The 23,269-nt window shown below is 35.6% G+C and overlaps 1 protein-coding gene across 1 annotated transcript; it reads right to left on the bottom strand.

The window, feature by feature from the left end:
• Positions 1–2,912: 2,912 nt before the first annotated feature.
• prkchb (protein kinase C, eta, b) lies at positions 2,913–22,760 on the bottom strand. The gene is made up of 14 exons (XM_026291243.1): positions 21,613–22,760; positions 17,931–17,994; positions 17,390–17,546; positions 17,246–17,280; positions 17,060–17,139; positions 16,857–16,986; positions 16,637–16,767; positions 16,398–16,544; positions 14,397–14,570; positions 11,369–11,523; positions 7,470–7,608; positions 7,195–7,383; positions 5,689–5,835; positions 2,913–4,976 (listed from the first exon to the last, which is right to left on the bottom strand). The coding sequence occupies exons 1-14, from the start codon at positions 21,952–21,954 to the stop codon at positions 4,830–4,832; spliced, it is 2,037 nt and encodes a 678-aa protein (XP_026147028.1). The 5' UTR covers positions 21,955–22,760; the 3' UTR covers positions 2,913–4,829.
• Between the last annotated feature and the right edge of the window lie 509 nt (positions 22,761–23,269).

Below are 23,269 nucleotides of genomic sequence, written 5' to 3'. Positions count from 1 at the left end.
ACAGCACGGTTTGGTGTAACCAGCACTATTGATCTCACCACAAATGCAGTAAATTCAAATTACTTGCCTGTCCCACTACCATCTATCCTTTATTATCTAAGCTTTTTTATTCTCATTTGGTGAATACTGTGTACCAGTAATTGGAGTTAAAAATATAAAGCCTATTATTTCATTATTCGTATTATTTAAATTATAATAAGTATTAGGTAATTGAGGACAATTATTTTACAAAATAATTTCACCAGCCACCTTGTCAAACAAGAGCAACTCCTAATCAGAAAGAAGACCTTTAGCATTTACTAGCAACCTTCCAGAACACACTAGAATCAACCAGCAACCAGAGCACCCAAACTCCTAGCAACTAGCCAGAGCTTCTTAGCAGCCGGTGAAAATAACCTAGCAACTCGCCAAAACCCCATACCAACCATCAAACAACCCTATTTGTTTAACCACATCCGGGTAACCAACCAGCAGCACACTCTGCAACCACCAAGCAATGGCCATGGTAGTCTATCTGCTGACTACAGTGTGTAAAAACTTAACACTTTAAAATGACCTATTTAAATAGTTAGATCAAACTCTGTCAAGCCATCATCAAAAACCGTCTCAGTAAACCTTACTTATCTAGTCTAAAAATCTAAGGCGGCTGTGAAAACAAATTTGCATTATTTATCTTATTTGATCTTTCCAATCAACTAAAGATGTTATAAATCTGCCTGTAAGAGGACATGTGTCTTTTTCATTCTAATGCACGATGAGGAAGAGAGTTTGAATGGCCAAATACTCTCCAAGCACTACAGCTGGAGAACTGTAGTGGTTAGTTGAAATTTGGCATCAGATACCTTTAAAAAAAACAACAACATCAACAACATCACCACATGTTGGTCGGGAGAGTTTCACCAAAAATTATCCTCGCTCATCCAAAAACAATCTCCAGCATATTCAGTTTTCAAACACGACTGGAACTTGTGGTGCTGGCTTCTATGGTCAAACGATACTGACCAGATGGGTTTAGTACAAACAGGGATAAAAAGTACCCATTGCCCACGGCTAAATATTCTGCTGGATCTATAATATTGTGGGCCTGTTTTTCTGCTGGAGGTCCTGGACATCTTGTTCAGATGCACGGCATCATGGATTCAATCAAATACCAACAAATTAAAACTCTAAACCTGACACCATAGAAATCTTATAATAGACAGTGGTTTGATCTTCCATCAGGACAATAATCCAAAACAAACATCCAAATCAACACAATAAAATTGGTTACTGAGCACAAATTGAAGCTTTTTCCATGGCTTTCCCAGTCCTCTGACCTGAACCCTATAGAAAATGAGAGGGGTGAACTGAAGAAAAGAAGCACAAAAATGGAGCTGTGAATTTGAAGGATCTGGAGAGATTTTGCATGAAGGAATGGTCTCTGATCTCTTGTCAAGTGTTCTCAAAACTCATCAGGCATTATAGGAGAAAATTAGGAACTGTTTTAATGGGAAAAGGATGTTGCAGTAATTTGGTACCAATAATTGTGGCCTATATGAACTAGAGAAAGCATTTATTTCACAATGAGATTTTCACCACACTTTCAATTGTTTTACTTCAGTACTGGCTTAGAATTTTGTACATTTTTGGAATGAAAGATCAAAAAGATCAACAATGCAGATTTATTTTCATAGCTGCCTTTGATCATATTTAAGCGTGCCAATATTATTGGAGGGCACTGTATTTATTGGTCTTAGTGTGTCTTAACTTTGGCCAATTTTATGGTTGAATAGGGAAGTGGCTGGTGTTGCTGACATTTTCAGCAGAATTTCAGCAGTATTGGTTTTCTGTTCCTTCCTGCTGGTATGACCTCGTTTGCCCTTAACAGATATTTTTTTTTTCAGCACCATAAAGCTAAATTATATATTCAGGTTTCAGTAGGTTTTTATACACATATGTAAATGCACATATTTAACCCACAAATCAGTAAAATTCTCTTCAAGATAAAATTGCTCCAGTATTCTATAAAAAATAAGCAACCTATAAGTTGTAAGCTGTTGTTTATAAGCCGTGTGCCAATGGATACAGCAACATTAGGGTTAACTGTCAGATGCAGCCAAGGCCATATTTAAGGTTTCTGCTGATGTGGAGGCAGTGATTGTCATTGACTCATGGTGACCACTGACAGATATAACTCTAATAGATGGACAAGGTTGAAAAAAATTAAACTTACAAATTTGTAAAGTGGAAAGCACATGACTGGAAACAAATAGTTAATATCTATGGAGAAGTTCTTTGAAGAAAAAAAAATCAGACTGATGAAACTAACAGCAACCAAACAATAGAAAACAGTTGTTCCCTGTCAGTCAGTTGACTTCCATGGAGGTTAGAAGTTTAAGGAAATAGACTTGTACAATATACTTGCTATGGTGTCATACAAGAGCCTTACTGTATAAAGAATGATAAATGTTCTTAATCCAGATATGAAAGGGAAGATTTTAAAGGTATGAAAGGGAAGATTTTAAAATAGGCAGTTGCTTGCAGCCCAAGACCCAAATTACAGACTATCAGGGTCTGAGTCAAATATGGCAAGGGAGGAAACTGAGGAAATAATGAATGATATAATGCCATATATGAACCATCCTGTTCTAAAAATATCATCAAAGTACGTCCATCTCTGAGATCAAGCAAATCAAAAAGAATAATTTCTTTCCCAGTTGGGACTGAAGAGTCCACAGCTGATATCATGATTCATCAGGAGTGTTTTTCCATGGAGCACCGCAGAGCAGGACATCTGCTAATTTCAACTCCAAACTCACATGTTCCCAACAAGCCACTGGGTCCAAAATGTTTCTTTTTAATAGTTAATAATGTGACCACTACTACTGATGGTGGAAAAGTGAACAGAAAAACTCTCCTGGAAGAGTGTAGGATACAGAAAAGCACCTGAATATAATTAGAAGAGACTCAGAAACACATCAATTCCAGTAAGTGCTTACTTTGCTTGCCAAGACCATTATTTTTGAATTTGAACCGCTAAAATAAATGCAGCACCTTTGGCACATTTTTGAAGGAACCCAATGAACTTCTCAGCAGTGCTGACTCAATGAATGGTTTGAGTCATGAAGACACCTCACAACCAGACATGGCTGGTTTTTGGCAGTTTAACACCACAAACCTAACTGGGAAAATCACCAGAGCACCTGAGAACACAACATCACTGAGAATTCAGAAGGGAGAGTATTTCATCATTTTATCAACTTCTTCTGGAAACAATATCAAAATATTCTGTAATGGTGAGAAACTACAAGTAAAAGCGGCCAATCTGTAAATGTGAAAATATCAATATGTCACAAGTTTAGCCGCAAGAAGTAAATATGCACGTTAACATGATTTTAGTCTTCAGAAATCATCTTTTCTATGTGAAGTTGTTTTTAGTTCAATTTTACAACTTACAATTATCATACAATTTAATAGAACAGCTTTTCTGCTCAGTTTTAAAAGAGGAATTAACATGTTTTTATAGAATATGAGTAAATGATATTTTAAGTGCCTCCAATAATTTTTTCTTTCGGTTTTAAGAAAATGAATAGAAAGCATTTTATTCCTGGTATTATGCCTCAAATTCTGTCTATTGATTCTAACGTGTATTAAACCCACAATAGTCCCTAAATCAGGTGTAAGTATTTTTTACTAATACCAAAAATCAATTACTTGATAATAAATAAGCAGATCATTCTTCATCATCTCTAAATCAGCTTTGTCGTTATTTATCTCTCTATCACTGCTAATTGTCTGCCAGAAAAATGCCAACCGAGTTTCTAGTTACAACTGGTTTGGGGCAAGTGTGTAAAAAACCCTTATTGGGTAATGCCACTTTTAAAACAAGAGAATGCTTGAATAGAAAACAATAAGCACTACAACCAAATTTCCAGACATGTAATTCAAGCACAAAACAAATCAATAGAAAATAAAAAAGAATGTTTTTTATTCCAACTGATTAAGCTTAAGACGTGAGCTGGCTAAGACCTCAAGTTTAATATTTTATGCTCATAAAAGCGCCTTAACCCCATTAACAGTGTGCAGCAGTAGTTGATGGAGTACTATCAGTGTATAAAGCCTGCTTCAAATACTGGGTAAGTTCGTGTGAACAACAAATGAATCAAGGGTAATAAATTATTCATGGAGGATTTCCACATCTACAGAGAAATGTGACATGACCGCAGCTCTGTTTGTCCTTTGAGGTGTAAAGGATATGTTTTTTTGTTTTTCTCATGAAAGTTTTATGATTCTATCTCACGCCACAAGTCCCCATATGCATTATTCAATGAACTGGACAGGTGATGTGTGTTGTCACATGTGATTTAGGAAAACCGAAATTGTCTCTTATAGCCTGTTTCAAAAGGATTCTCCAAGTTCATAATTTAGACTTTAGTTAGAATTACTTTACAACACAACACATCACATAACTTAACAACTCATTACACTGTAATAACAGCTCAATGAAAGTTACATCAATTTGTTTCCATGCTTACTAAAGCTGGAAGACAAAGCACTTGCCAACATATGCTTGTAAAAAATGTGACAGGCTTTGTATACATTTATGCAGATAAAAACATTTCAAAACGCATCAGTTCAGGAGATTGTTATTGTCTTCCTGTCATGGTCTTTACAAATAATCCTTTAGTCTGGGTGGTCCTGTGGAGTATATTGTATTGCTTTCTTCGAGTCTGAATCTTGTCCATGTTCTTGACAGACTTGGCAAAAAGATCGCTAGTTCACTAGAAGGAGTTCATTAGGGAAAGTAACATATAATCTATGTATGTAACATAAATAAATCACAGCTGATGTTAGTGCCGTCGCAGCTCTGGAGCTGTGTAGGTGAAGTCTTTAAAATCGTCCTGGTGGACCGGAAAGAAACTGTCCTCGATGGGTGTAAGACAGGGTTCCTCTTGAGTGAAGTCAGGGTCAAAATTTTTCACATCCTCAATAGAATCCTACAAAACAAAACAAAACAAAACATTATTTTGGACCAATATTTAATTAATCAGTTATCAGTTCTTTTATGTTTATCAGTGTACTGATAAATACCACCATTTGGTGGATCTATAAAGAATAGAGTTCACTATTTATTTATACATTTATTTATTTTCTATTTATTTTTTATATAATTTATTTAACATTTTTCACACACACACACACACACACACACACACACACACACACACACACACACACACACACACACACACACACACACAAACACACACACACACACACACACACACACACACACACACACATATATATATATATATATATATATATATATATATATATATATATATATATTAAATTCTTAAATGTTTGCGTAAATAAAATGTAATAATAAATAATAAAGTAAATAATACAATTTACAACAACAACAATAAAAACATTAATATTAATAATAAAAGATAACTTAGGCTATAGTTATTAATAATATTGAACTAATTGTAATTTATACTGTGTTTAATTGTAGTAGTTGAATGAGAATACATTATTTTATCCAATAAATTAAAATGAAATTAAATAAAAGCAATCAGTAAATAAAAAAGCTCCTGCATATTCAATATAAATACAATCTCTATCAGTATTAGTCATAAATGGCACAATATAAATATCGCACAATGCACACAGTATAAAACAGAATTGGTGATGGAGGCTTACTATTCGAGGAGTGAAAGGTGGTGTGATCTCTCGTCTGTTCAGCTTCTCCCAGTCCAGTCCTGCGAAGAACGGGTGTGAGGTGATGGCCTCTTCTCCTCCATCTCTATCCATGCAGCCCAGCCGACACGCTGGGTCTCTGCTGAGTAACTGAGTAGAGAGTGAACAGACATCTTCATCATCCTGAACGCAGTGTGTTTGAAAAGTGCACTTGAACTAAAGTATCGTTTAAATAAATGTCAACTGTTTTTTTTATGCAAGAACTATATGACTATATTTTAACTCCAATAAGTCTGAGTACCTTTAACAACATGACAAATACGAAATTTGTCTTATGCGGATAAATTAGAAGTGATATTTTGTTAAGAATCACTGGGAAAATACAACTTTGCCTTTTTACACTTTCACATTAGTCTAGAAAGTTTACTGGCCACAATACTGCACAGATCACTGACTTAAGCTCTTGGAAACATTCCCAGAGTTATTAGGGATTTCACTCCTCTAATGCAAGAAGACCTCTACTCAGTCACGTGACGTTAATCCTTCTACCATGACACAGCTCTTTAACCCTTCATGGGGCACAATGGAGCTTATGTAATGACGCACAAAGGACAGGGACAGTCTGTGATCCTGACATCCTGGGTCTTTGGAGGGATGAATCGGCAGCCCACGGGGTTTGCTCCCCGCAGCAGATTAGTCTCATGTTTACTGGTGCTTATATAGGAACAGTTGGCCAAAACCCACAGAAAAGACTCTCGGCTGCATTAGCCAAGAAACATGTTCACTTGGAGCTCTTAAATGAAGCTAGTTTTGAGTTTGTTTTCTTGTGAGAAAAGCTGAGAAAGTCATGTTTCGGCATGAAGACCATTGAGTAGTTTTGATTTAAATGTTTTGGCAATGAGTGATCAAAACAGAAGAGGAAGAGAGTTGTTAAATGAGATGTCACTGCCAGGAAAGTCACAGATTTCCCAACGAAACACTGGGGTTGTGTCCTTAGTGTTAAAGTAAAGCCGTTTGTCTAGTAAAAGTCAGGCAAATGTACTTGCTATGCAAAACAATGGATTTCATTAAAGGGACATCAGTGAGTGTTTTACATATGAAGTTATAATCTAGCTACAAGGCTTTTTTGTCTGTGCTGAGCTGCAGTCTTCATTGCTCTGGTTTTATTTTCATTTTGCATTTGCACTTTGCCAAACAGTCCTGGTCCTTACAGCTTCACACACAGTTAATGACATGTAGTCATAGACAAGAAGATGAGGAGATTATTTTATTTCTATGGAGACAGAATGTAGGATATAAAATTATATATTTGAAGAATAAATACATGACAGATACCTCTGTCTTTTAAAATCCAATGCTGGATGAAGCCGAGCTGCAATTACTTTTTTAAGACATTTTGTTGAGCCAAACTGTCTTAATCTGACTGATTAAACAAATTAAACTTTTAAAGTGCATGTAAACAACCTTTGCTTAATCTGTCTGATATTTTGACTGTAGATCTAGACTCACTCCTCTAAGTATGTCCTCTGCCTCGTTGCTGAGCCAAGATGAATAAATGATCTCATCTTTGAGAATGCACTCAAACAGCTCGTCCTCAGTCTCTGCTTCAAATGGAGCATGACCTGACAGCATCTCGTAAAGCAGCACCCCCAGAGCCCACCAGTCGACTGATACACCATACGGCTCCTCCAGGATGATCTGAGGGAGACACAACATAAAACAAGCTGTACAGGAAGAGAACACACTCACCATCTTCTTTTAAATGATCTTTTAGTGATGCTCACCTCAGGCGCAATATAATCGGGAGTCCCACAGAAGGTATTAGTGAGTTTGCCTTCACGTATATCCTCTTTGCACATGCCAAAATCTGCCAGTTTACAGTGGCCATCTCTGTCTAGGAGAATGTTGTCCAGTTTGAGGTCCCTTTGATAGAAAAACAAAACAGAATGACATTTTTAGTAAGTGATCTTACATTCTACAAAATGTACTATTTGAAATCAAACTAAAGTAAGATTACTGAAACGTAAACTGAAATGGAAATGAAAACTGGAAATATAATAATATAAAACTAATTTAAAATACTACAATGATTTGAATAAAATAACACTGGGTGTACCCATCAAATAAAATATTTGATAATAATTTGACATATTTTCCTTGCACCTTGGACACACAAGAGTACAGGTATTAAATATATTATATTTTATTATTTATTTATTTAAAAAATAAACTATTATTCATCCATAAATACATATTTAATCTGTGTAATTACTCTGAATTTATTTAAACATTTTAAATGCATTCTATGCAGCAGATGACAGTCTTAATTGTAGCTAAAATCAATTATTAAATACTTTAAATAGCCAAAATATTTGATTAATGTTGAATAAATGGACTGAAAGATTTGTTTAATTTTATGAATGGCAGGTACAGTATTACAACTCCTGTGCCTACGCATTAAGTCATCAATAACATGTGGAACAGCCGGTAGTAGAACAAAAATGTAAACAAAATATTGCAAACACATCATGGTAAATAACAAACGGGGTTCACAGAGTTCAAATAGTACTGTCTGACAAACAATGACAAAATGAGCGTGTGCAGCAAATGCTTGCATGCTTGACACAAGGGTGAAGAGTAATCAGCACAAGAAGCAGGATTCAGTCTCCTGTCATCAGATACGGAGAAGCATACTGATCCCGTGGAAAAGACAGTGACGGAACATAAACTGGACTAACAGCCTGTAGTGGTTAAAGTTTCCCAAGGAAATTCAGTCTGATTTCATTACAACACAATTAACAGAGGAGACACTGAGAGGTGACCTCTTTACTATGCTGTTAAAAGCGCGTGCCACATTACCTAGTAAACAACAAAGAACATAGTGTTTTAAACCAAACACTCTGATTCCATCACTCACTACTTCATTCACTCAGGGTATTACCATAGCTTGGAAAGAAAATCAATATACATTGTGTTTTGGTCATATTAAGAAGCACAATTGCTTTCAACATTGATTATAAAAAAAGTCTCTTGAATGGCAAATCAGCATATTAGGGTGATTTCTGAAGGATGATGGAAATCCAATAAATTATATTTTAAAATATTTGTGTCTTCTTGTTTCACCTCAAACAATTTGTAAAAAAGGTTATTCTTGTTTTATGAATCAAGTAAATGTCACAAATGGAAGAGAGGGAGAATGACAAGAAAATTAAAAGGATATCTTAACTTGCTGTAATTTCAGGCCTAATGAACAAGAACAGAGACATGCGGAGCATCACGCTCGCAGTGTCGGAGAGTTGGCGCAGGCAAAAGTAACAGCGTGGCAGACTCACCAGCCTGGCCATCAACCACAGAGAGCTGGCAGAACTATTTCAGGCCCTGTAAAAATGGACAAGTCTCACTTCTGCCCAACCATCAGTGACGTAACCACATACTTTCTTCTCTACGTAAGGTCTCTTGCAATGTTGCAACAAAAGTCTTCAAGCACCAGCTATTATGATAAAAAATAAATGCTTTTCTGGGGATGATAGCATTGTGGTTAGTGTGCTCACAGTTTGGTTCCCATCCCACCCCCCTCACTTCACCAAGTGCTTCCCTGTCTGCTCCCTACTGTTCTGTCAAATAAAGGAAAAAGCCCATAAATATAACTTAAAAATATATATATTTTATCAATGAAAGGAATAGTTCACCAAAAAATGAAAATGTACTAATTTACTCAACCTCCGGCCATCCTAGAATTAGATGAGTTTGTTTCTTCATTGGATTAGGAGAAATGTATAGCTTTACATTATTTGCTCACCAGTAAATCCTCTATAGTGAATGGGTGCCATCAGAATGAAAGTCAAAACAGCTGATAAAAACATTACAATAATCCACAAGTAATTCACACAATTCCAGTCCATTAAATAATGTCTGGCTCAATTACAAGCCCATAATCCATAATAACACTTCCTCCAGAGAAAAAGTACATCACCTGTTGTCCTCTCACAAAAAAAGTCCATTAACATATTTGTTCAGAAAATTGGACTGTGCTTGATCTTTTGATATTTCATTCTGGATTCAAATGGTTTCACTGGAGAAAGCAGTGTATGTTATAGATGCAGGACTCTTAAAAAAAACATTTGTTTATTGTAAACATAACAGCTTTTCACTTCACAAGATGTTAATTGACTTGAGTTAGTATTGTGATGTTTTTTAACTCTCATTCTGACGGCACCCATTCACTGCAGAGGCTATCCATTCATGAGCAAGTTATGCTAGATTTCCCAAAATCTGTTGAGATGAAGATACGAACTCATCTACATGTACATCTTGGAAGGCCTAAAGAGGAGTACATTTTTAGCAAATTTGAATTTTAGTGTGAACTACACCTTTCATTTAAAAACAAAAACAAAAACAAAAAACAAACCAACAACAGAAAGACCTTCTTTGATGCCCTTTTGGAAAGCACATGTTACTTAGCTACTGTGAAACAGTTTGAGAGATCAATAAAAACTCTTTTGAAAAAAAACGCATTTGCAGTTTCTCCAAGCCTCCGTGTAGAACGTGCTGAAGTGAGACTAAAACACTAAAGTCATTAATGCACTCCTTGTTTCAGTCATGAACTGTCCGGTATAGTCCAGTCCTCAGATTAGAGAAGAGCCAGATTACATGGCATTAGCAGCCACTAATATAGAATCGAGGGTAAGTAAGGTAAAGAGGAGAGGAACAGCTTGACTCAGAGGTCAACGAATCGGTGTGTGCTGCTGATTATAAAAGCTGTGTTACAGGTGGTCCCGTAAAATCATGTTGTAATGGCCATGATGAAAATATTTGAATATATATTTGGAATATCTCTGTGCATACTATATTGCACTACGTAACAAACAAAATCATGTGATAAACTCTCTCTCTCTCCCTCCTTCATGCTCCATGAGTAAACAGCTTATGTAATTATAGCTCCATTGCATGCTGGGCAGGGCTGTAATATCAGATCTGGTCTTCACTCAAAAATGTCCCAACAGTCCTCTTGCACTATTACACAGCCATCTTTCCCAAGACTCTTTATCATTCCCCCCTTAAAGCTTCACTTCACAGAAGCGTTATGATTACCATAAAATAATTAGCTTTAAAGCCCAACAAAAACAAAAGGGAAGGTGAAAGTGGCCATAAAAAGGGGCCATACGACTGTATAGATGACAGGGGTTCAGCCAGCGTTCCTCTAAAGGTCCCGCAGGGAAGCTTGTAAATGCCACAAGCCTTATTTGAATGGGAAAGCAGTTTGTCAGATGTGTTTATATTTGGGCTTGGCTCTATTACAGGGGTGATCAGAAAGCTTACTCAGGAAGGCAAAGGTCACGTGATTACAGCCAGGAAGGGCACATTATCCCGCCATGGATAAGGAAGACTTAGCCAGGTGCGGAGACTGTCTGTAAAATCTGACTAAGTGCTTTAGGACATGCGCAGACAAGATTTCACAGGCATGTCAAAGCAAATAACTGAGGGCAGTGGCACTGGAGTGTGAACATCTGCAGTATTTTTAGATGAACATTATGAACTTCTAATACACTTTCTTTTTAAATTAGGGAATTAAATGTTTTGAGCATTGAACTAGTGAGGAAACTATTACATCCACAGCTAGCTCAAAAGTAATGTAATGACAGGAAATGTGCGATGTTAAAAAAGAATCCCCAGTATTCCTCACCTGTAAATGATGCCTTTGGAGTGAAGGAACATAAGAGCTGAAATGATCTCGGCAGCATAAAACCGTGCTCGTGGCTCGTCAAAACGCCTGCACTTCTGGATGTGGAACATGAGGTCACCACCATTCACAAACTCCATGACAAAGAATAACCGCTCCTGAGAAATGAATAGAACAGGTTAGCATACACATGGAAAAATAACTTGGAAAAACATTTTATAAAAGTAAGGGAATATATTATTGTACTCCTTCCAGTATTTTTAACTACAGTATGTGTTCTTGTGTACTAAAACACAGTGATGCAGTACAAAATACTGCCATTTAAAAGTTTGGGAATAGTAAGGTTTTTAATGTTCTATTTGATCAAAAATACAGAAAGAAAGAAGAAAAAAAATATTTTGTGAAATATTGTTGCGATTATATAAAAATACGTATTTTTATTTATTTTAATATACTTTAAAATATAATGTATTCCTGTGAAGCAAAGCTGAGTTTTTCATCATGATTACTTCAGTCTTAAATGTCTTATGTGACCCTGGACCACAAAAACTTAAGTCTTAAATTTTCCAAAACTGAGATTTACACATCATCTGAAAGCTGATTAAATTATTTTTGTTATGTTATGATTTGTTATGATAGGACAGGATTTTCAGCATAAAAGAAAAATCAATATTTTTGAATTTTGACACTAGCAATGTTTTTTGGCTATTGCTAAAAATATACCCCAGCGACTTAAGACTGCTTTTGTGCTCCAGGGTCACAAATGATCCTTCAGAAATCATTCTAATATGCTGATTTAAAATGAATGTTGGAAACAGTTGTGCGCTTAATATTTGTCTTAGGACCTGTGATACTTTTTTAAGGATTCTTTGATAAATAAAAAATGAAAAAGAACAGTGTTTATTCAAAATATATGTGTTATATGGATAAAAAGTGTTAAAAATGTGTTAAATGAATAAAAAGTGATAGCAAAGACTAATATTGTAAGAAAATATTTCTATTTTGAATAAATGCTTTTAAAAATTGTATTCATCAAGGAATCAAAGAAAAAAGTATAAATTCAGTGCTGTGTCACAGAAATAAATAATATTTTAAAGTATATTTAAATAGGAAAACAATATTAGAAATTGCATTAATATTTTTTCAAAATTTCTTTTTCTGTATTTTTGATCAGATATTTACAGCCTTAATGAGAAGAAGAAACTCCATTAAAAACATATCTTACTGATCCCAAATTTTTGAATGGAAGTGTACATATGTCTGTATGTATCTAGTTTATTTGAAATATATATAATACATCATGCAAACTACACTGCCTTACAAAAAATTCAAGATTTCAAGATTTTTTTTTTTAATAGTATTTTGTCTTTGTTTTCTCACTGAGTTTCCATTTGTTTGATACAGTAAAAAAAAAATGCTCTTTAACAAATCTCTTTACTGTTACTTCTGATCAATTTAATATGTCCTTGCTGAACAGAAGTATTATTCTCTGTGTAGAGATTTATATGATTTCTTAAAATGTGTATAATGACATAGGTATTACACTGACTGTGACCATGGTTTATGCAAACACTTCCTGCGTCCTGGTAAACCAAGTCACTTAAAAAAAAAACATACAAAACAGTGTGCTTTTTTGTTTGTTGGTTTATATGTTTTTTTGTAAGTTTGTATGTTTTGTGTGAGGGGTAGGTTTAGGGTAAGGGGATAAAAATACAGTTTGTACAGTAAAAAAGCTATTACGCCTGTGTAGAATCCTGTAAACCACATACAAAGATGTATGAGTGTGTGTGTGTGTGTGTGTGTGTGTGAAAGAGAGAGAGAGAGAGAGAGAGAGAGAGAGACCTTGCAAGCCAGTAATTACCAAAGTATAAACCCATCATACATTAATTAACATCATGAACACATGAAGGAAAAAATAATTGAGAAGAGAAAGAAAAAAAGGAGAGAGAAAGAGAGGGAGAGAGATGCAGTGTTGTAGTGTTTGAGGTCAAGAGGCATAAAAATGTGTAAGTCAGCAGAAAGATTGCATCACTTCCCTTTAGCTAGTATCCTCCCACACTTTCACTGAGTTGCTCTGCTATTGCAAAAGACAGGCTACTTCTCCTCAGCAGGAAGTGTATACTGTTCCGCACAATGTTGCTCTAAACAAGAGGCTCCATCTACTGTTTACATTTAATATCGCAATAGTCATCACTCATTTTGATTATTTTTAAAAGATAGGATTTTGTTTTAAATTACCCTTCCAGAAAAGGCAGGAATCTTAATTAAAACAAACTACAGTGTATTAATTAATAAGTAACATCTGACATCACTTTCTGCAACTTTTTTGTTACTGAACTGACTGCTATTCAGCTGTCAGATTTTTACCGTCAGGTAACATTCTCAAGAAAAATGCAATCGGGTTTCAGTACACTATAGGTAAAATCCGAGGCATTTCAGGAATTTAAACACATTTTGTTGATATGATGCCAAGGGGCTTTTGTCAAACAGCATTGTGTTTCCTGGTTGAGTGAAGGACATGAAGTGTTTACATTCAACAAAACCTTTTTCCCGGTTTGTCATTCAACATGGAAATCACCGTAATAGAAATCAGTCTCTACGTCTAGCGTGATTTCATCTCGGCTCACATTACAGATTACCTACGCGATAATATGTAAACACACCTAACACTGCATTGTGTTCACCCCTAACCTAATATGATCGGCATTTGCTCGGGCTGTTTCAGCTGAAGGCTGTTTGAGACACAATTCTAGATTCTTCTATTGTCAAAGAATGTGCCTTTCTAAGAATTAACTTGTATAATTAGGAATCACGTTTAAAGTGTAGAAAATAATCTGTAGTAATTTTCTGCTCAGACATTATCTGTTAAATTAATTTTAACCCTAAAACGCAACCCAATGAAATGAGTAATTCAGAATATTGGTAACACACCTGTAAAATAATCCTACGTATTAACACAATACACTGTACGCAGAAGTTGTAATGTCCAGAGCTCAATATTAGCACCTTGAAACTATTTGTGGCCTCTTACCGCGGTCTGAAAGCAGTAGTAGAGCTGTGTAAGAAATGGATGCTGGTGAGCCAGAGTCAGCACTCTCTTCTCAATCATGGTTGCTTCTACATCATCTTCTTGCAGTATGACATCCTTCTTCAGCATTTTTACAGCAAACACCCTGTGGTCACTTTTTAGACGAGCCAACATCACCTACGTACATACAATTATAGATTTCTGTGGGTTAAAAGTGAGTGCCTGTTTTACAAGTACACTTTTTGCTTCAAATACTGGTTTAAAGTGGGGTTTTGTCAGCAATGGCACAGAACAATTTTCTTCTCTTTTGCGTTATAAAAAGGTTCCATGGATGGTGACAGTTCTTCATGGAACCATCACATTTATTTTTAAGAGTGTACAGCTGAACTGGTGCTGAAATTGACATAGTGAGACTTGATAAGAATCAAATGGCATAAATGGTACTGTGTTTTTATCATAAAAATCTGTCAAATTACTGTTACAATGCTGCAAAACAAATCACTTTTCACCAAAGCAAGAATAGTAATGCACAGTGAGCAAATTTCAAGAATTACAAGTCAATGGTAAACTTTAGTATAGGGACCAATTCTCACTATTAACTAGTTGTTTATTATTAACATATTAGCTGTTTATTAGAGCTTATAAAGCACATATTCTGCATGACCATATTCTACATCCCTAATTCTGCCTAATACCTAAACCTAACAACTTTCTTACTAACTATTAATAACTATTAATTAAAGGGGTCCTATTATGCTATTTTACAAGGTCTAGATTTTGCTTTGGGGGTGTACTAGAACAGGCTCTCATACGATGTTGTTCGAAAAACATAATTTTTCACATATTTTACATTATTACAACACCTCTCTCCCCAGTCTGGAATGAACGGCTCGAATAGTTTCTGCATCAAATGTAGGCCTGCCTTCTGAAATACAAAATGTGCTGTGATTGGTTAGCTGGGCCAGTGTGTGTTGTGATTGACAGCACTCAGCGCCTGGTCGGGAAATGTCACGCCCCTTACCATAGTCCCCCGCTGCGAGCTTCAGTGTATATATTGCATCAAAATCAAGTCAATTTGAGCACGATTTAAATCCGATGATTGTAACCACTCTAAATTCGTCTGTCTTGGGAAAGAAAGTATCTCCAACATAGTGATAACACTTGCTGCCTTCTCTAGTGCAGCTCAACCAAGGTTCGTCCCATTCGTCGATATTTGTGACAACACAAATCCCGAAAAATATGCATTGTAGTCCAAACGAGTCATTCGTTGTATAGTTTGAAAAGTGATTTCTGTTAAATAAAATATCTTCTTTTGAATTGGACTTTGAGCTTTGTAACTTTGCAGCTCTTTTTATGCTCAAACAGCAACATTACAGACTAACTCAAGTTGAAAAGTGGAAAAAGCATAAAAGCACCCCTTTTAATGAAGGCAAAAAGTCATAGTTAATGGTTTGTTAATGGCGAGAACTTGACCTTAAACTAAAGTGTGACCAAAATTGTTTATAATTTTTTAATGAATTTATTAGTCTGCATTTACATTGCTTACATTTGCTAAATTATATTATCTACTGTCTGTTGCTATGGTTAGCAATATGTCAATTATTGCCATTTTTAAAGTAGATGAGAGGATGCGCGAGCATGCAGAACAATGGAGTCTCAAATCCAGAGTTTGAGCGGTGAGTAAATTCTGACTAATATAAACGCAATGGCCAATCAGTGGTGTACAACAACTATATATTTGATTGGCTACACTGCTTAACACAACAAAAGCATGTTGTAAACAAAACTTTTAATGCTGCCAGAGCACAAGCACAAAAATGCATGGGAGAGGTTGCCAATATCTTATTATCAAAGTCTTAACTGAATTGCTCTTGTTTTCATTTGAGGGTGCCATTCAACTGTGTGAGAAAATAATCATGTTGCATCAGAGAGTGAGAACAGTGGCATTTGCATGAGTTTCACTCTGAGTGCACGAGAGTTAACAGCCCTGCCAGTACGTCTCACCTTGCCAAAGCTGCCTTTCCCCAAAACCTGCAAGAAACTGAAGTCTTCCAGGCCAACTTTAACAGTATCTTCCTCTGACTCTTTAACCGTTTGCTGTACGGTTATAATGGAGTTCTGATGCTTTACTCCTGTCATGTGCAGAGAACTCTGAAAAAGTAAGCAGATATGTAAGCAAACACAAATGTGGAGAAATTCTCTGATAAAAAGGAGTCTTTCTGAGACATTTGTTATGACATTACCTTAGACTTTCTTTTAGGAAGTGTATCGAGCAATCCAATCTCTGACAATTTGCTAGCAAGTTCAGCACTGTTCACCCCACAGTTAAGTGCAACATTCTGTTCACAGCGTTTGTGGATGTTCATCTTGCAACCTGGATGAAAACACACCACACAGATGACAACAACAATCTTGCCCCTATTGTATTTCAATGCATTTCAAGTCGAGTAAATATGTGCTTACAAGAGCAATGGAGTCCTTGTTTAGTCAGGCCGTAAAGTAACGATCCGCAGTGGTTACAGTATGTGGGAACTTTATAGTTGTGCTCTCTAAACTGGTGTGGTAGATTGATGCTAAAGCCCTGTCTTTGGCCCTGTACACAAAATAATATGTATGTGGGAAATTGATCCACAAGACAATATGCATTTAAAAACACTGACTCTTACCTCATTTGAATCTTTCTTCATACGTGTACATTCACTAACAACCAAATCATGACACCTCTTGTGAACCACACACGCACACACTAGAATAATGAGGCATAAAAGTGAATGTTGTTAATCCTCGTGCATGAAGTATGTTAAAACACGTGGGGAAATTATTATTCCACTAATATTGGTAAACACACTTACCTTGACACTGATAACCTTGCTTTCCAATAACACCCCTGGGGAATGATTATATACTTTTAATGGCTTGGCATAACACATATTATGTGAGTCTGATCTGTTGATTGTTTTATAAGCATGAAGGTGTGCTTTTAGTGCAAGTCTCACCAGATGAAGTTTTTGCAATGGCAGCAAAAAGTAGGCTGGGGAAGGAAGGTTGCCATAAACTTATGTCCATATACTTGGTGGACCTTTCTTTTCTTCAAAGCTTTTTGCCTTTTTCTTGTAAACTTTTTATGAGGTCTCAGTCCATTCACAGCTTCTTCTGAAATTCATGGCAACACTTACTAAGCACAATTAAATTGCTTACAAAATGAAACACTTTTAACTTAAAAGAGAGCTTGTGTATCATGTTGAAAGACAAAAATAGAAGCAAATATTCCCTTAACCAAACTAAAAGAAAAATGGCACATCAGGTTTCATTCATAGCTTAACTGACTACCATAAATGTTCTAATGAATTAGTAAATTAATTAGTAAACCTTTATAGCAGACAGAAACACATAATCAGCATAATTATATTAAAATCAAATAACCATAATTACACAGAAAATAAATTATTTTTATACAATAATAATTATAATAAACATATATGTTTAAAAAAATGAGAATAAAATAAAAATATCTATAGTTATCAAAAAACAGCTAACCATCTGTAAAGGAGCCGGTGAGAGTGATGGTGATATACACACTCCCCTCGGGTTCCAGTTTCACCTGGAAGAAGAGATACTCAGTGAGATAACACTTTAAAAGCTCTTTAAAAGTACTCTAGGTGCTGACAATATGATAAAATATCAATTATTATTGTATATATATGTTTAAAATATAAATAAACATTTTAAAATGCTTATTTCACAATGCAATTATATCACAAATATAGTATTAGCCTGAACACATAAATATTTAACATTTTAAATTAAAAATGTACATTTAAAAAAAAAAAAAAAAAGCACTAGACTTTTGACCTCAGCTGGTGACCCTGACATTACTGTGAAGCTGACACATTTAGATTCATGAAAATGTTTTTAGAGTGCAGGATGTGGCTACTTTGTGATGTGGTCATCACTAAGCATAAAATAAAAATGATGTGAGCTCTTATCACTATGAGTGAATGCTTGTTTGGTTTCATGTATAACATAACATGACATAACCATATTCAACTGCAGCATATTATCAGAGTAGTATCTCTAGCTTGTCACACTTATCTTCTAGGACAGTCTTAGTCATTCTATCTTGCCATCTAAGTCATTCTCTCACTTATTATCATTTAGCTTGCCCTGCAATGTGGGAGGAATTCCTGTAACACGAGGCAAGACGAGGAAAGCAGGACGAGCTGGTTCAGGGAGTAAGGTCCACAGCATGCACCACCAAACACAACAGGCGCTTCAGAGATATCGGAAGGTTTAAACATTGACCCAACCACTTCAATAGTATTTAAAAAACACAACATTTAAAGAGACCAACCCATCACCTGATAAGAAACATAAAAAAAATAAAAATAAAACACTATAACTACTGTAGGTTGCCAGTAAACCACCATGAGAGATGTAAAAATAGCTGTGAAGCCAAAGCAGGGGTTTACCCACAAACCAGCAAATACGTTTGGCAGCTGGCTTTATAATTACACTTCAGACCACGCAACAAAATGGAAATCATAACAAAATGTCAGTTTAAGTTCAGATAACTAGTGCAATTCATTCATGTGGGGAAAGTAAGATGTAAAACACAGGACAGGTAATAAGGGGCGAAGAGAGGAATCCAGCTTGTTTGGTTGAGCAGCATGTCTGCACTGGTGGTATGTGAGTTTGGAAGCAGGTGCCCCACAAACAGAGTGAGAGAACCACATTTGCAAAATAACCAGCACATTTTCTGCAACCTATAGATGCTTTCAACAGCAACAACATAAACAAACATTACTGCCCATGCACCCTTTTGTGGCCCTAACTTCACTTATGGTAGACTTCCAAATAGAATCAATAACAACAGCTAAGTTGTCCCTTTAGTGTAGATTATTTTTCATAACAAACAAAATAGGTTTGCTGCGTAAATCAGACTTACTGAAAATGCTAATTCATTCTCTGCCAGCAGGAGGTACTTTAAAGCAGGAGAAACAGAGGTTTCCCCAGTAACTGCTGTACACAAAGCAGCACTGAGCTCACAAATGCTGCTTTTTCAGGCATATAACATGCAAGATCAAATGAAAATTACATCAAAAATTTTATAGACTAATTACAGTGATATAAAAACACCCATGCCTCGTTTTGATATTTTAATGTGCAGTAGGCCTACGTGCTCATGTTTATTCAATGAAGCCTTTTGGAAAAACGGTCAGTTTTGATATTGGGAGCGCCAAAAAAAGAATAAATGCATGGGAAACACATTCCACAGCACAACCACCTGAGCCCAACTTCAGGCTACTCATCACCTTAACTATAGCCAGACTGATAAACAAACACAGACTAGTTATGGGTCGTTCTTTAATTTTGAATGAATTTTTAATTTGACTCCCGAAGAACGAGTTGTCTCGGGTAGTGATTTGTTCAGTCACGCATGCGAAAATTCTATAGGTTCTGAACTGTAATTAGTCTAGTTCACCTGTTTCAGTCAATGCAGTCTGAGCCGGAAAGAGAATTGATTAGCTCCTCTCTTGACTCTTCGGCTTTTTCAAGTCATTCGCTCATAACGTGACAGACCAATAAGCGTTACCAACTCAGTATAATAATAATGACTATGCACACGTTTGTAAGGAAACTTGGAAAATAATTTCTCCTTCCAATGCTGTCACGTCACTTGACAAAAGGTTTTAATACAGCCTTTTTTTATTTTTTATTATTAAACAATACAAACATTAAAACATTAAGCAGTACACTTAAAATCATAAAGTAAAAAAAAAAAAGGTTAAAAAAAGAATGTTGCCAGGGTAAGTCATTTTATACAGTCTTTGGTCAAAGCTCATGGGTGATCAAAGAACAACTTGAAAAATCTGAAGAATCATGAGATGAACTAATCAATTCTCTTTCTGGCTCAGACTGCATAGGTTATCTCAAACCCGAAGACTTGTCAGATAAGATTTGTTCACTTGGCTGAGCGAGACTCAAAGGTACTAGTATGTAAAATGATCTGAACTCCTCATCACTAACACAGACCAGAAGATAACTTAGGGCCAGAGGTGCGTGCCCCCGATGAAACTGTCTGTAATGAAACGGTGACCATGAGGAATATTATAAAACTATAATAGCCATCCAAATGAGGCATAAAGAAAATACTAAAAATAATGGTATCGTGCTTAATGTTCAAATAGTTATGTGTAATTTTTAAACATGTTTTAGCATGAAACATATTAATCGCAAACACCTTCACCATCAGATTTCGAGACTTAAAAAAAAAACTTCACAAGGACTCATTTGATCTGATTTTATCGCATGGGCATTAGGAAAAGCACAACACGAGTGTATCAAACCACACATCACCGGTAACCCTATAGATGCAAGAGAATGTAACGCTTTGAAAGTTTCCATGATGCATGGTGGAGTGCAACATGTGGTTTTGAGCAGAGCATAGTTATTGCACAAATGAAAGCGACAGGACCTTTTTACAAGAACCCTGGTATGCCTGTAGTCAGGAAAGACTAAAAGTGCAAAGAAAAGAGGCCAATTGTTTTTCACATCTCTCTTACTTTGTATTTTGTGTATTTTGTAGCTATATCAAAGTATTTATATCAAAAGTAAAGGATGTGAAATTTGGGGCGAGGGTAGTTTGGGGGATTAACCCTAGCTCGCTGTTTTGCACTTTACAATTATGTTATTATAAATGCATAAATCAATATACCACAAACATATTATCACCAACTGTTTATCATATCAACATTTCCGCCTCAGATTAATTATTATAAAAGCCCTCTAATCTATTGGCCAGCTGCTTAAATAGCCACTACGTCAATGGGATAGTTGTCCAAAAATGTAAATTCTGTCATCATTTAAATTTCTCAACCTCCAGTTGCTCCAATCATGTACAAGTTTGTTTCTTCTGTTGAACACAAAATGTGGTAGGCTATTTTGAAGAATGTTGCTCACCCGAGAGTTGACCGTAGCCATCGACTTCCATAGTGTTTTCCCCCTAATCAATGGAAGTCAATGGCTACCGTCAACTGATCAGCAGAACTGTCATTAATGGGTGTACTATCTCTTTAAGACGGTCTCTTAAAAATTAGTTTGACCAATTAGCAGTTAGCCAAGGGATATTAAATCTTACTATTCTGATTTAAAATTATACCAGTCTATTTTTTACTAGTCTAAGCAGTCGGTTTGTGTAGCCTACACAGTAGAAACTCACCCATCCTTCAAACGTTTGTCTTGTGTTTGACGACGTTATCAACTCCTCAAGCTGGATTGTGTAATTGGCGACAAAATCGTCGTATCCTATAGGAGTGTTATGGAAAACAGCCAGTTCCAGCTCTTTGGCATTTGTGATGTATGGACAGAATTCATCATTGAAGGTCGGTTTGTTGGTCTTCGTTTTTGTGGCGGTCTGTCCAACTTTCAGATTATCAACTTTAACAACGATATAAGGATCCAGGACGGTTTTCTTATGAAAAGTGTGACGAGTTGAAAAAGTTGTTGGTTTTAAATCCACCGCCTCCCTGATACGAAGCCTCATATATCCGTTGAATTTCATTTTGGAGCTCCAGAATTTAATATTCAATGTAAAAACCTTCTATGCAGTCATATAGACTAATAAAAAAATGTTTAGCTAACACGAACTCATAATAAAGAACAAAACAACACGTTCCAGGAAACGTAGAAACAAAGCAAGTCTTTTCTCAACATAGTTTAGTAGGCTAAAAACTAAAAGAGCAAACCACAGAGAGCTAAGCTGTCCTCTGCAGGAAATCGTATTCTGTCTCTCTCTCTGTTGATGTGTGTGAAGTACAGTGACAAGCTTTCATGCCTCATTCCGTGTGTGTGCCGTCATCTAGTACAGAAACTATGCAGACAATGCCAGCATAACAAAGACAAAGCCAGTGCTTGGACACACCTGACTCTGTCCTTCCCTTACCAACAGAAGACATGGGAATCCATTCATATTGAATTAATCACTATTAGGGCTAGACTGCAGCATGTTTTTTCTGTCTTTTACTGTACACAGCTACTAGTTTAAATACTGTCAATCAAAACCGAATAGGCTATGATGCTTCATAACACGAACTATGTAACAGGTGCATTACTGTGCGTGTGAGATATTTCCACCGAGATTATCTCTCCCAAGATAACAGAGCTGAAAAAATCGTGTGATGTCAGCTAGAACTGGGGGGAAATGTGAAAGTGAAAGAAAGAAATTATGCGACAAAAAATATTAAAACATAGCACCTGTTTTGCCACCAGCCATGCATAATAAATAATCTATATTATTATGTAGCCTATTTTTAAAAGGTATATTATTGTATGTAATATATTTTCAAGACCAAACTGATGCACGGGAAAGACAATAATTCAATAATTTGATTGAAATAGGGTTGTTATGAAGAAAGGCACTATTACTTTGAACTGCTAAATATAAGTGTTTTCAATTTGTGTGACCACTTCTTGTGACCATATATATATATATATATATATATATATATATATATATATATATATATATATATATATATATATATATATATATATATATATATTAAATAAGCTTGTATTTTAAGATTTCATTTTAATTTGAGTTTATATTTATCTTTTGTCATTTTAATGTTATTATTTTTGTTTAAATATTTCTATTTATCTCTTTAATGCTTATTTAAAATTTAATTAATTTACTTCAACTTAAATTGATTTATTTTAGTTAGTTGTCAAGGCCAAATCTTAAGGTCTTTCTAAGTTAAAGTTTTCATCGAATATTTCAGCATCAACAAAACAAAAGTAGTAGTGCTATGTACAGTTGTCCACAAGAGGGCAGTGTTGCGTAACGATGAATTGGTATCATGCATTAGGGGATAGTT

Source organism: Carassius auratus, chromosome 20 (assembly GCF_003368295.1).
Source record: "Carassius auratus strain Wakin chromosome 20, ASM336829v1, whole genome shotgun sequence".
Lineage (NCBI taxonomy): Eukaryota > Metazoa > Chordata > Actinopteri > Cypriniformes > Cyprinidae > Carassius > Carassius auratus.
The sequence above is the reverse complement of the archived record's forward strand: the minus strand, read 5'-3'. Positions and strand labels throughout refer to the sequence as shown.